General features: G+C 41.8%; 1 protein-coding gene across 6 annotated transcripts; it reads left to right on the top strand.

Annotated features, from left to right (window-relative positions):
* The first annotated feature begins 228 nt into the window (after positions 1–228).
* Positions 229–9,745, top strand: tbx1 (T-box transcription factor 1). Of its 6 annotated transcripts, none has more exons than XM_062543093.1 (8): positions 229–755; positions 2,194–2,530; positions 5,283–5,384; positions 5,586–5,757; positions 6,279–6,434; positions 7,550–7,617; positions 7,892–7,992; positions 8,507–9,745. In XM_062543093.1, the coding sequence occupies exons 1-8, from the start codon at positions 569–571 to the stop codon at positions 8,884–8,886; spliced, it is 1,503 nt and encodes a 500-aa protein (XP_062399077.1). In that variant the 5' UTR covers positions 229–568; the 3' UTR covers positions 8,887–9,745. The 6 variants fall into 6 exon arrangements, with proteins under 6 accessions (XP_062399077.1, XP_062399076.1, XP_062399075.1 ...); XM_062543092.1 differs by having other exon boundaries at positions 7,892–8,007; positions 8,510–9,745; XM_062543091.1 differs by having other exon boundaries at positions 2,143–2,530; positions 8,510–9,745.
* Positions 9,746–13,534: the final 3,789 nt, after the last annotated feature.

Genomic DNA, 13,534 nt, shown 5'->3' with positions numbered 1-13,534 from the left:
GGGCTTTAAAGCCGGACATCCGCAGTGACGTTCATGGTTTTTCCTCCTTGAATTTAAATTTGGTACAGTGATTGACATGGTCCTATTCAAATAAAACATCCCTTGGAAAGCCTGAACACTTTTTTTCGAGCCCTGCATGGGAGGCGTGGAGCTCTCACTTTTGACGTTCTCCCTGCAGTAGCTGTTCCTCAAGGCAGACTAGCGAACTCTAATGACATCACCCAGCCACTGAATGGGGGAAGTTCGCGTTTAAAGACAGAAGAAAACGCTTTCTGTGAGTGAGCTATGTTTTAATACACGAAGACGTGTTCGGACGCATCGATTTAATTGGAGCATAAAAGCAGCCCTAAACCAGACAATGTCTTGCTAAATTCCGTGGGAATAGGTTGTTTTCAAAACATCTGAGTTCACCACATCGCCAAAGGCCCCCCTCAGCAACGTCAGTTTAGGTTGAAGTGCACAACTCCCGGGAACCGTATTCCTGATGGCTGTTTGAACGCTTGCTTTCTGGGACAGAGCGGGAAGGGAGAGAGGGGAGACGGCATTCTCTGGACTTGATTTCTCGCCTATGGACGACAGCAGTCCCCTTTCTCCAAAGGCAAATGCTTTCAGTATTGCCTCTCTGATTTCAGCTACAGAGCAAGCAGGAAACGCCACTTCTGACAAACCTAGCACTGGCCTGGACAATCACGACCAAGAAACCTGCCACAGATCCTTTAAAATGCATTACAGTACTGTCACAAGGGAGATGGAAGGTATGGACTCACTCTTGTCAATGATCTAGCAGAACTCATATCATGATAGCCATGCGTTCGCATCATAGTGCAGGCAATGGTAGGGAGCATTTCAAACGTCACGTATGAAAACCTCAAAAATGTACATTAAAGACGTGGTACCATTTACACGAGGAACAGTTAAGGAGTTGCCTAGTCTGCGTATTCTAATCCATTGCTGCGTAATAGCGTGATATATAGTCTTCGTATTGACTGTAAAGTAATTTTCGATGTGTTTTTGTTGGTTAAAACGGTTCAGTCTTAGCATTTCAGGGAATAAGTCCTTAAACTCGCGCAAACCACAAAGTTGGAATGTTGCACATCAGAAAGAATTAGGACAGAGAGGTTCAGCGTAAATCTATCTTCAAAATCCATAACAACACATCCTTATAGGCGAACTCTGACGGCGCCGATCCACGTATGAGTTGTACGGACGAGGACATGTGGGATACCAGCCTGTATTAGACAAATGGCAAAAATGTCTATAACATGGAAGTACGCTACTAAACATTGTCTAGCCTAAGTGTAGCTTCTCCCTGCAACAACACCAGAAACGCAAACGTATTCTTGGATAACAACAGTTGAGAGCGCAAAAACGTTTGTTAGTTCATGCAGAGTAGGTGTTTGTTTACCGTGCTAAAAGTTTACACTCCGTTGTGCCAGCTACCCATTCTATTGTTAGAGGAGGGCGATGTGGGCGATACCCTTATCCAAAAGTAAATGGGTGCCGGAAAGCCCATTAAAAGGGGCGCACTTCTCTGTCAATCAGTCTCGTCCTAAGGCGAGGAAAGGCACATTACCTGCAGTTCCTTATCTAAATAGAAATAAGAACCGGTTTTATCGTGAAGGGGAGGCCCTATGACAGAGATAAGAAGAACGTCTGGATTGCAGCTTAGCACAGAGCAGTAGTAGTACTGAGAGGAGGCCGCTTGGAATACATCTGAACGCAATCACACGACAACAACCGACTCCATACCCTTAAAATCGAGTCTTCATTCTGTGGTGTAAATTCGAATGCGCATAGGATACGCCATTTAAACGCCGAAAGGAGGATACCTTCGAGCGATTAACTTTGAAGATTTTTTTTTTTATTTTGGGGCAGTTTGGTCGCGTATTCGTGCGCAGGGACTGCGTTAACATATGCACAGAGGGAAGATTTTATATTAGCGCTATCACACTGGATGAACTGAATGGACTAAAGAAAAACACTTTTGATGCCTCATACGGAACGCGTTTCAAAGAACCCTTTCACTTTGAGAGGACTCTGTGAAACTTCATTTTTATCTTGATAACGTGTCAACTGTATAGTGTTGTTTTGCATTCAAGGCTGCAGCGCACATTGTAAATCCAGTTTTTGGAATGATTTCAGCAATATCCAGTCCGTGGCTGACGCAGCTGTCCCATTTTTGCGATGTTGCAGCCTTCACGACCAGCAGCCTGAGCAGTCTCAATACGCCAGGGAGCTATCATCTCTCGCCTTCCCCCGGGGACCCGTACAGCCAGCATGACACCCACTTTGAGCCTTGCCCGGCGGCCCAACACAGCTACAACTACACGGGGTCGAACCCAGCCCAGGCCCAACAGGGCGATACTGGGACTTCGAACTGTTCTTCGTCGTCCTCGAACTCAACGCCGAACAAGTCGCTGGTGAAAAAGAATCCTAAAGTGGCCAACATTAACGTTCAGCTGGAGATGAAAGCTCTTTGGGATGAATTCAATCAGCTTGGGACTGAGATGATTGTAACCAAAGCTGGCAGGTAACTCATTTTTATAGCATTTATTTTATGTGATGGATGTTTAATGGAAATGAGCCACGCTGAAAACAAGTGTTAATGCGAGTATGAAGCTCAGAGTAGCCCATAGCCTGTATTTCTGCACCCAAATACACTGCGTAATATTAAACAGTCAATATAGTTATGTAATAATTCATATGCTTATCGTAGTCTATTGTATTCCTCTACTTTCTGTCGATTTTAAACACAAGTAGCCTGCAACAAGTTCACATTGAAAGTTATCGTTGGCCATTACATAGCCTGTCCTCAAAGATGTGTGCAAGGCCACACTTGTGGAATTTAGAAATTTGATCTAAAACATTGGCCTCCATAAGGTCAAGTCTTTATAATGGGACAATGAGCAGTAAATTAACCTAATAATAACCCAAATAACCAAAAGCAAAACACTATTTATTTAGCAGCAGTAGCCTCTGAGGGTGAGAGGATAGGATTGTTAAATATGAATTCGACAAGCGTACATATGTGTTCGTCTCAATACCTATTTGAACAACACACTATGCTTCAAAACCTATTTGAACTCCATTCTGAAGTCTAGCCATGGTAACTGTAGAAGCCTATGGTAATTGTCATATTTATTGACCTCTAGACTATACGTGTAGTATAATCTCTTCAGCATAGTTATTTTTCCATTCAGCGTCCCAGTGTTTTGATCAAGGACATGGCATTGTTCCAATATAGTGTTTGTTTTTAAGAACGATTTATTCTTTCTGGATTTAACGAGAAGCCTATTTGATCTCATGCATACAGTAAACATAAGTCTGCATCTTTTTCTTGATCTCAATAATGCAATAATAATCTTGACTGTGTGCGCAAGACCAAATCATTCAGTGAGTGAAGATTTTCCCAGATTGTGCTTTGCTCAACGTTTTCAAAATTGCTAGATTTTTTTTCAATAGCAGCGCTTTGTTTTGCACGCCATAACCTGTAGTTCTATGTTTGATCCATGTCTGTGGGTTGCTCACTGTAGGCTATCCGTCATTATGCGTCAGAGTTTCCAATCTAACGTTTTTATTGTCTTTCTTACGGTCCGCTTTTGAACTTTATGTTTTTCTAGAAGCTATTTTGCTTTACATTTAATTACAGGTTTTCCTATTTTCTCAAAATGCGGCCTTGGTTCCCGCCGTAGGAAAACAACAGTGTGCGTACTTTCTTATTCTCAATGGACCCTCCAAAATAAAGAATACAGTCACATAAAAGTGCATAATTTGAAAACATAATAACTGACTTCATTTGGAGTAGGACGACGGTATTTTCCAAATTGTCTGTCTCAGTTGTTGTGTCCATTCGTGCAGTCGCCAATGGTCCTGCAGATTTGAACCTGATAAGCAAACAGTATTTTCATCAGGTAACTATAGGCTACATTAGTAATCATTATTTAATTTAATTGTCTGATGTTCACAGAAGTTAATGCTCTCGTACTCCAGGCTTTCGTCCTTTATGTATCAGTGGTCATGTTATGCTGCGCTCTGAGAAGTTGTGAACACCCTGTACACTGAAGCTTTGGGTGCAGGCTACTGGGAGGCCTGTAAGCCCTTTGAAATTGTGATGACATAAATCGCTTATTATGGTAGCAAAACGGTCCTTTAAAGCCTTATAAAAGTGATGTTTACGTGGTCGCATAGGTCTAATTTTGTTCAGCATACCGTGATTTTGTCGTTGGCTTTGTGTCTTGCTGCACTACACACGCCTGTCCATGCTCGTCTTTATAATCCCCAAGCTATAAACATGAATAAAAAGTTGTTTTGCTCAGATCATCTTACAAGGACGAGGCATACTTGAATGCATTTTTGAATGCATTTTTTCGGGAAACGGATTGTAAAACATCCAACATTTATCGTCATTGATTTAAAGATATCCCCAGTTACACTTTTGACCAAATGTCCTGAATGGTCCAAACCGCCAAATAAAAGATGCACTGAGGCATTCAGACCATTTCTTTTGCGTGGTCTTTTCCATGGAGAGGCCGGGGAGATAATTTGACACGTGGAAGAGGCTCACCATACATGGTATAGGGAAAACACTTTAGACGCTACTTCAGCCTCACCTAGCCACGGCTCCTGAAGAGACACTGACATTAATTGAGCGACAGTCTTGGGATCACTTTCACTTGTCGAACTCGTGGAACAGTTTCTCTGCTATAAGTAATTAATTGGTCAGACCGCTGAAGCGGCTTAAGTTAAAGGCTAAGACACACCTTATTATTGAGGTGCTTCACAGGCTCCATATACGTGTGTGTTTGTGGTTGTGTATGCGTGTGTTTGTGTGTGTGTGTGTGTGTGTGTGTGTGTGTGTGTGTGTGTGTGTGTGTGTGTGTGTGTGTGTGTGTGTGTGTGTGTGTGTGTGTATGTGCGTAATGCGTGCGTAAATATGTGACAATAAGACTCAGTCAAAATGCAAATTTCTAAATAATCAACCACCATTATGCATATTTTAGCACCTGGTGTACTGGACTAAATCTGTGGTTCTACAGCCGCTGAGACTAGGCTTAAACTCAGGCCTACTTTTAACTATAGCGTATCATGTTTTTGGTCACGGTGGCCTGATTATTTAAGATAAGACGCACAGACAGCATTTTCAGGAATCACTTAGTAAGGTAAGGAATCTCTGACTTAATATGTAGTTCTAATGTAGGGACAGCAGCCGTATGAAGTTTTTTTTTTTGTAGTTATGGACATGCTGCCGAACCACCTCAAACAAATGCTTTTTTTTTCCACAGGCGAATGTTTCCAACGTTTCAAGTAAAAATATTCGGAATGGACCCCATGGCAGACTACATGCTTCTAATGGATTTCCTTCCGGTCGACGATAAAAGATACAGGTAGGCCTAAATAATGTACTTCAATGGTCAGGCCTATAACACTAAACAATTGTTGGTGAATAGGTCATCCATAGAGTTTATTGACTCTTAAATTGAACCTGACTATAAATGCTTACATCCTTCCCAGGCAGCAATGAAAGCAATATTTTAAGCGGTGACGTCTGTTAACACGTTACTGTTTCGTCGTTTTTTCTTCCAAAGGTATGCTTTCCACAGCTCGTCGTGGCTGGTTGCTGGCAAAGCGGACCCCGCAACTCCCGGCAGAGTCCATTATCATCCCGATTCCCCTGCCAAAGGCGCACAATGGATGAAACAAATAGTCTCATTTGATAAATTAAAGCTTACCAATAATTTACTGGATGACAATGGACATGTAAGTACAAATACTCATTTGGGCTTGATCCACTACTGGTCTCAATTCGTTTGGGGAGCTTTGCACGGACGCATAATTAAAATGGTGTCCACTCTGCTTACTTATAAAGGCGCATATGAATAAATAATAATACTAATAATAATGATAATGATCATAATAATAATAATAATAATAATTTGTTTCTTTGTATCTTATTTTCGTGGAATATGTGTAAACAAAAAAAAAACATTAATTGTCTACACAAAATCCCTATTTGTGATTTCAAATAAAATGGAAATGTATACGTTTGAAATAATTTGCCGCAGCCTGAAAAACTGCCATGAATGTATAATTTTTAGTTTAGCATGAGAAGCAAGGAATCTAAGATTTTGCTAGTCGCTATGATCTAGCTGGTGTAAAGCATTGGTATTAATGTGTAATTGAAGTTAATGTCAATAGCCTTCTGCAATTCTGGCATACAATATTGCTTTTCAGTATATAGCCTAACTTTAAAATGGTCTGTTTATTTTTTATTTTTGCAGATAATTCTAAACTCCATGCACAGATATCAGCCTCGATTCCACGTTGTTTATGTCGATCCTCGAAAAGACAGTGAGAAGTATGCTGAGGAGAATTACAAGACTTTTGTTTTTGAGGAGACACGATTCACCGCCGTTACAGCATACCAAAACCACAGGGTAAATCACGATTACATCTTTCATTGTATGTCTGGGCAACTTTTGCTTACATATAAAAAAGAATTGTGGTGAATTCATCTGCGTTTAATGAACCCCTCCCTACTGGTGGGGGAAGTGTTTATTTTGTTGTCTAGTTTAGTTGTTGCCTATTGGCATGGGACTCGGTACTGTAATAACAGTCGCTGGAATGTAAGAGGAATGAAACAGAAAAAAATGCTAATAGTTGGCGAGGGCTTTGGTTAGTATTTGCTCCGGAACAAATTTCCGTGTAAAAGAGATGAACGCTCCCTGCCAGATACAGGCTGCTTTCGGGCAAATTTGTAGTGCTTTGTCAATTGTTAATACAAATGTTACAACTAATTACATAAGCCAAAATCATAGAAAATTCGCTTAAAAGAAGAAAAATCCACGCAAAGACTTTTGGATTTGTGTGCGTGATATTGACGAGATTGGGTTTTCATTTAAATATGTGTCATGTCAGTGATGCCTCCGCACAGCTGTCTTCTTCACTTTTTTTCTTTCCCGGTCTGTTCCTGCTCTGTCTTCTATCAGTTTGACCTCACGGTCTCAATTCCTCGTCGAGGGGTTCAGCATTTGTTTTTCCAATCACTCCTGTGAATAACCACCATAAAGTAGCCTACAATTTAATTCGGGGATGCTCCGCACATTAAATTGAAATAGACAGCTGTTTTTTTAGATCACTGTCAAGACTAGTCGAAGTTTGTTGAATTTAAGTCTTTTATACCTAATTCATATGATCATGGCTTTTAGGATCGAGTGTAAAATGTCAGTTTGTAAGCCTTGGGCCAAGCAGAAACATTCCGGGAAATAGACTACTTGAGAATGCTTCGGATGGCTTTCATTTTGGAAAGTTGTCCAAATTGCTGTTCTTTTTCCAAAAGGAAGGCACACTTTTTAAAATTATTTGTAGATTCATTGTAGAGGACCATTGTCACGTGACTTTATTCGGGGTAACGGAGTGCATATGTCGAGTTGGTCATGGTTTCATGTTTGTAGGAATGATTGGCATTTCATTTAGTTGAAATTGCTTGATGTTTGCATAAGATAAGGCTTGGGAACATAATTATAAAGAACATTATTTTGTATTGTTACAGATTACTCAGCTAAAAATAGCCAGCAATCCTTTTGCAAAGGGTTTCAGGGACTGTGATCCAGAGGACTGGTGAGTGCATACTTATAAATGATTATATTATTGTTACTATGTTAGTTTGTTACAATTTTGAAATATATTTACATTGACATTTATATACAAATAATTACAAATAATTGACTAATTCTGTTAAGAACTGGTATGTATTGTTATTGTTGCAAAAGGAATGTACAGACTATCAATCTAACCGATGACTGGATAAGAGTGCACCACAATGTGCTCTGATTGGTTTGATCTCACTGATGACTGGATAAAAATGCATCCCAATGTATTCTGATTGGTTTAGGCCCAGAAACCACAGGCCTGGTTCTCTGCCAATTATGAGTGCCTTTGCCAGGACAAGAAATCCAATGTCATCTCCTCCCCAGCAAAATGGCACAGAAAAAGGTCTGTATATAAAAGGTGATGTATCCTGATAAACACACTGCATGTGTCATTAAGTAACTTTAGTAATTGAAATGTAATTTTTAGTAATTTGGATATCAGAAAACCAATTTATCCAGAACCATTTCTCCACCATTAACACATATTAGCGGAGTCTTCTTACAACAGTGAAGACATAGCTATACTTCAGCTGAATGGAGGCACTGAAATGTATAACTAATAAGTCATAATCAGGGTACCATTAATGAGACTGTACTTAACAGGTTCTCTCTGTTAGCTCCATGAGTAGACCTTAGAAAAACACTGTAGCTTAAATGCTATTCTCTTGCTGTCGCTGTGGCTCTGTAGCTGAAATGTTATTCTATTGCTGTAAGTTGCCTTGGATATAAGGGTCTGCCATAGGAATACATGTAAATGTAATGCAACTAACATGATCTACCAGTTAGCTGGGAGTAGATTCAAAAAGATTACGTAAAATGCTCTGTCTAAATGCCATGTGTCCTCCCTTCTCGACCAGAAGACAGGCGAGAATATGACCGCGATCCCACGGGCACACCGATCCACGGCGACCCGGCGCACCAGCTGATGTCGCGCGTCCTGAGTCCAGCCTTGCCCGTGCCCGGCGGGCTCCACGCCGTGCCGCTGACCGCCGGCCCCCGCAGCCCGCCCCACGAACTGCGCCTCGAGGGCCACCCCCAGCCTCCCGACACGCTGCACCACCACCCCTACAAGTACCCCACCACCTACGAACACTACCTGGGGGCCAAGGCCAGGCCGTCGCCCTACCCCATCCCCAGCATTCGCGGCCACGGCTACCACCACCACATGAACCCCTCGGCGGCCAACATGTACTCAGCCACCAACGCCCCGGCCAACTACGATTACGGGCCCCGATAATGGCTCACCCCTGCCCTTTGGCTGTGCGGCACCCACACACACATATATATACACACACACACACACACACACACACACACACACACACACACACACACACACACACACACACACACACACACACAAGGAGCTATGGAAACTTGAGCAGTGGCAATCTAGCATGCTCGCAGGAAAAGAAGTACAATTATAAAGAGCCCTATGGCACACGTTGCTGTGAGACTGTGGTGGCATGTCGCACCCCAACCACCACCCCTACCCACCCCCACCCCCAAACTCTCCTCCTGCGCAGGATACTTCAGATGGAACCGACGCTGCCGTATTTATTGAAAAGGGGAACCGCTCTCTTTGTAGGCGATGAGAACCGGTTCCCCGGACACACGTGAGGGCTGTGCACGGTCCTGTGAGGTTTGAACCGCGACAGCTCCAAGCCGGGGCGGACAGACTCTGCTGTCGGTGACGGCAAAGGATAAGCCCCGCTACACTAGCAGGGTGCATTATCACAGACTGGAATTGAATTTTGTGTTGAATGCACTTTTGTATTTTGTTGATGTTTTTTTTTTGTTGTTTTTTGTTTTTTTTGTTGGGTGTTTTAATTTTTTGCTTTCAAAAAGCCATAAATTATATACTCTCGAGTCCATCAAGCTTCTAGATAAAGGACATATTTGCATGTTGCGCTCATCTGAAGGTGTTGAAATACCCTAAAATGTTTTTTGTTTGAAAAGGAATATTTTTGTGAAATGCTAGAACACCATCAGCAGTCCCGAGAAGCTTGGCTACCATGGCACTGACTTACAGCAGTTCTAAATGAAAAGACAAAGTGACCTTGCTGTACCTGTAAAATAAACATTAAATTCTTTACAGTAAACACCATTTTCCATCAGCTCTTTTCTGTCAGCAGCCATTTTCTTCTTTAAAAAGGGAAGAAATGGCGTCACCTGGCCTGCCTTCAGCCAAGGTATAAGCCAGTTTCAACCTGAGAAGGCAGCTTTCCAATACAAATAACTGAGTGTAATTATGAACGCTTGCACTAATTAGAGAACAAGGTGTTATATATGATAACCATTTTCACCAGTATAATTAAATATTCATGACATTTTTGTCATACACTAAGCTGTCTTGCAGTGAAAAACGTAAAGTCGTGTGTGTTTGCTACCTAACCACACACGTGTGTGTGTGTGTGTGTGTGTGTGTGTGTGTCTGTGTCCGAATGCAAATGCGTACGGTATGTGCGTGGGTGCGTTTGTGTGTGTGTGCGCGCGCGTTTGCATGGTGTAACCTACCTCAGCTCAATAACAAATAACTAAAATGTTGCTTTAAAAAGTGTGATTACTTTTAAAATGCTCTACTACAGATTCAAAAGCAGAAAGACGTATCTAGTAGCATAAATGCCACCCTTCAATTAAGGCCAACCTTTTGTTTCTGTTAAGAACATATTTTGTGTACAATAAATGCCCGACGCTTTTCTGTATACTATCGGGAGATTGTGCTGCGTTTAGGATCTCAGATAGACACAATTTAACTTACGACCAACAGCTTGACTTTTTTCTAAAGAAAAACGTAATTTTGTCATAGCATTGCTTATAGACAGGCATACATTGTTTGCCCATGAACTCCTCTTTCCTCAGAAAGACGGAAACAGGACAGTGTATAGATAAATCTTCCATTGACACCTAAAGGTCACAGTTAGAACACCTTGCCTACATCATGTCGCTATTTGAAGTTTTTCTCTCTTTTTTTCGAAAACGAGGTTTCAAGGCTATCCTCATCTTGAAATAATACATGATCTGTCTTTGTCGATAAAAAAGCGGAAATGCCATACATAATTCATAGAGGAGCCATTTGAATGGCCTTTCCTCTCTAATATGTTGAAGGTAGTCCCAAGGTGGCGAAACAGGACGCTGCGTCCCAGTTGACCCCTAGCGGTTAAGGTATCAGAGGTTAAACAATGTTTCCAGCAATTTAAGTGACAACTAATTGATCATATAATTTTTGTTTTGGTACGACTGACCCCCCCGACAGCGGAACACGTGTGGCATTCATGTGCCCCACATGACCATTGCTAAACTTAGGATTTTTTCCCTTTCGGATCATTCACGGATTGTGTCTTATCTTTTGATTATAACATTTATATGTTTATGTTAATAACATATTATTATTATTATTATTATTATTAGCCTATTATTATTATTATTATCTTAATATCTCTAGTATGAGATGGGTGCAAGCTCTAACCAAATATGTGGCTACATCCCAGTATATTCACTGATATTCTGATATTCATATAGTTCCTGTGCGATCCCAGCAGGAAGAGCCAGTTGAGAGGGTTGGGGCTCCCTTCGCGTGAGCAGAAACGCCGGCTGTTCCTAATGAGAACTGGCCGCTCAGGAAGGCGAGGACACCGAGACCCACGACTCTTCCGTTCGGTTGAGCCAGCTGTGTTTATCCTCGCCGCGTTTCTCATTGATGTAGGGCCAGCGGTCGCCCAACCTGTGTCGCCCTCTGACAAGGATGGCAAGCGGAAAGACCAACAGGTGAAGACAGGTCCTTGGCCATCAATGTGCCGACCCACCGCTAGTTTCTCACAACAAAGGAGCGCCTGAAATGAGTTATTTGTGTGGTTCAAGCCAGTCATGCAATTTCAAAAGTTCAAAAATAAATCTGCGTGAGAAATGGATTCTGAGTTTGATGAAAAGTCACAAGTCTCGTTTGAAAGCGCGCGCTACGACGAAATGTGTAGGCCTGACTCGTCTCCCTTGAAAGTCGAAACAGGCCTATATATCTACTGGTTCAACATACCTAATAAACTCTCAACTTATTTGACATATTTCCATAGCCCTATATCCCAAATAAGCCTGCTAAGGATATGCGCTCTTGTTTTCTCCAAACCACAATCCATCTAAGTCACCAATTCCACACCCTGGCGCAGATTCGGCCCTGTTAAAGCACACATTCCAGTAGTTTACCAGCTGCTGACCAGGCAATAACACTTTAACGCACTTTACACTGTAGTAAGAGAAACACCTCTTGAACTAGGCCCACATTATCAGCATACAATAATAAACACCGGTTCATCTTAGATGGCTATTTGAAAACGACGCCAGCTGGAGGAACCTAAAAGGTAGGCCAATTCTGTTCGAATGAAGAGTGTAATAGTCTGGTGATAGTTCTCCTACGGCAATAAAGAAAAACATCATTACGCAATTACGGAAATGAAAATAGTATTATTTTGCATTTTTTTGTTATTTTAAAGATGTGCCATTGCGATAATTTAATTAGCCATATCTAATATGAACTCATTATTTTCGATTATTTCAATTCTACTCTGACATGTTGCTGGTATTTTGCAGAGAACATTATCTTTTCTGTTTTAATGGCCTAATTCATAATCCCGAAAAACTAACCCAATTTCCTAACGACAAATAATCGACCGAACTTGGTTCAAAAGTTACATTTTTAACTAGTAAATATTCTTTGTGCACATCCCAAAATGACAGCTCACAAAACTATCTCCTTAAGTTAGCAAGGAGAGAGAAATGAATGATAACACCGTGTGGATCATTTAACGCGGTGCCGCATCTGGAACATCTGTTGTGACAGGTCTATCAGAGTTTGTTTTACCTTTTGTGTACATTTCTTCAGGCGCGGCCCGTCAGCTTGCCATATCTAGGGACAGACATTAAAAACAACAGAGATGGACTTACTGGAGGCGTTCACCTGAGTCTTACGCACGTGTTTCATATTTTCTTTAGCCTTTTCAGCGCGCCTAGGTACACACAGTTTATGTTCCGTTTGCTTCTGCTGATGGACATTTTATGCCGAATATAAAAACACATCACCACCAAGGCAAGCCCTAAAACATTAAGGAATTTCTTTAAAATGGCAGTGGTAAAATATATTTAGCCTAACGAAAATTCGTATTTATTCTAATTATTCATAGGCTGAAAATGACACTGAACGTGAATTCTAACTCATTTCAAGTGATGATGTTTAGTACAATTGTCAATCGCGTTGGTAACCATTAACCCCCAAAAGACAGGGAATTAGCCTACACTCACTTTCATACATCGCAAGGGGTGATATATTTGTAAGGATGTGGCATGGCGGTTCATAAGAGATCACGTGCACAGAAATGCCAGGTTAACCTCTGACCGCAAGAGCTAGGTAAACATGCATTAGGTCATTGGAAGCCAGAGCAGATTTCCATGGACTTCCTAAATGATGTTTCACCGTGATTTACACGATGCGCACAGAGATGCGCACTCGATTTATCACAAAATGAACGGAAGTTGCCCTGTGTCGCTTTTGTTACCCGTTCAAAGTAAGACCGGGAGTTCGGAAACCATTACAGATAGGGCAAAGAGAGAGAGAGGAAAACAAATATGCCACAGAGGTCATAAACTGAGGTGCTGAGGGGTTCCGGGTTGACAAGGACGGAGTCGGCGGTGGAAGATACGCTAATGAACTGTTTTGTCTTTCCTCCCTCGCTCTCCCATTTGTTCTGGGGGAGAGGGGAGCCTTTGATTTTAGTCTGGACTTCTTGTACAGTCTGACGGGATACTCTAGTCGGGAGGGACCCGGGAGACATGGGTCTTTATGAAGCAGAACGGCTGTTAGGCTTTTGAAGTCCAGCCATCCTTCTGACACGCAT

The sequence above is a fragment of the Sardina pilchardus genome, chromosome 8 (genome assembly GCF_963854185.1).
Source record: "Sardina pilchardus chromosome 8, fSarPil1.1, whole genome shotgun sequence".
Classification (NCBI taxonomy): domain Eukaryota; kingdom Metazoa; phylum Chordata; class Actinopteri; order Clupeiformes; family Clupeidae; genus Sardina; species Sardina pilchardus.
This window is presented reverse-complemented; position numbering and strand designations above follow the sequence as displayed.

What these genes read in the sequence shown, in the direction of transcription:
- tbx1 (XM_062543089.1), top strand. Translation starts at nt 569, where the DNA reads ATGGACGACAGCAGTCCCCTTTCTCCAAAGGCAAATGCTTTCAGTATT. An exon ending in TACTGGATGACAATGGACAT is followed by an intron (nt 5,758 to 6,278) that starts GTAAGTACAAAT and finishes TTATTTTTGCAG; the next exon opens with ATAATTCTAAACTCCATGCA. An exon ending in CAGCATACCAAAACCACAGG is followed by an intron (nt 6,435 to 7,549) that starts GTAAATCACGAT and finishes GTATTGTTACAG; the next exon opens with ATTACTCAGCTAAAAATAGC.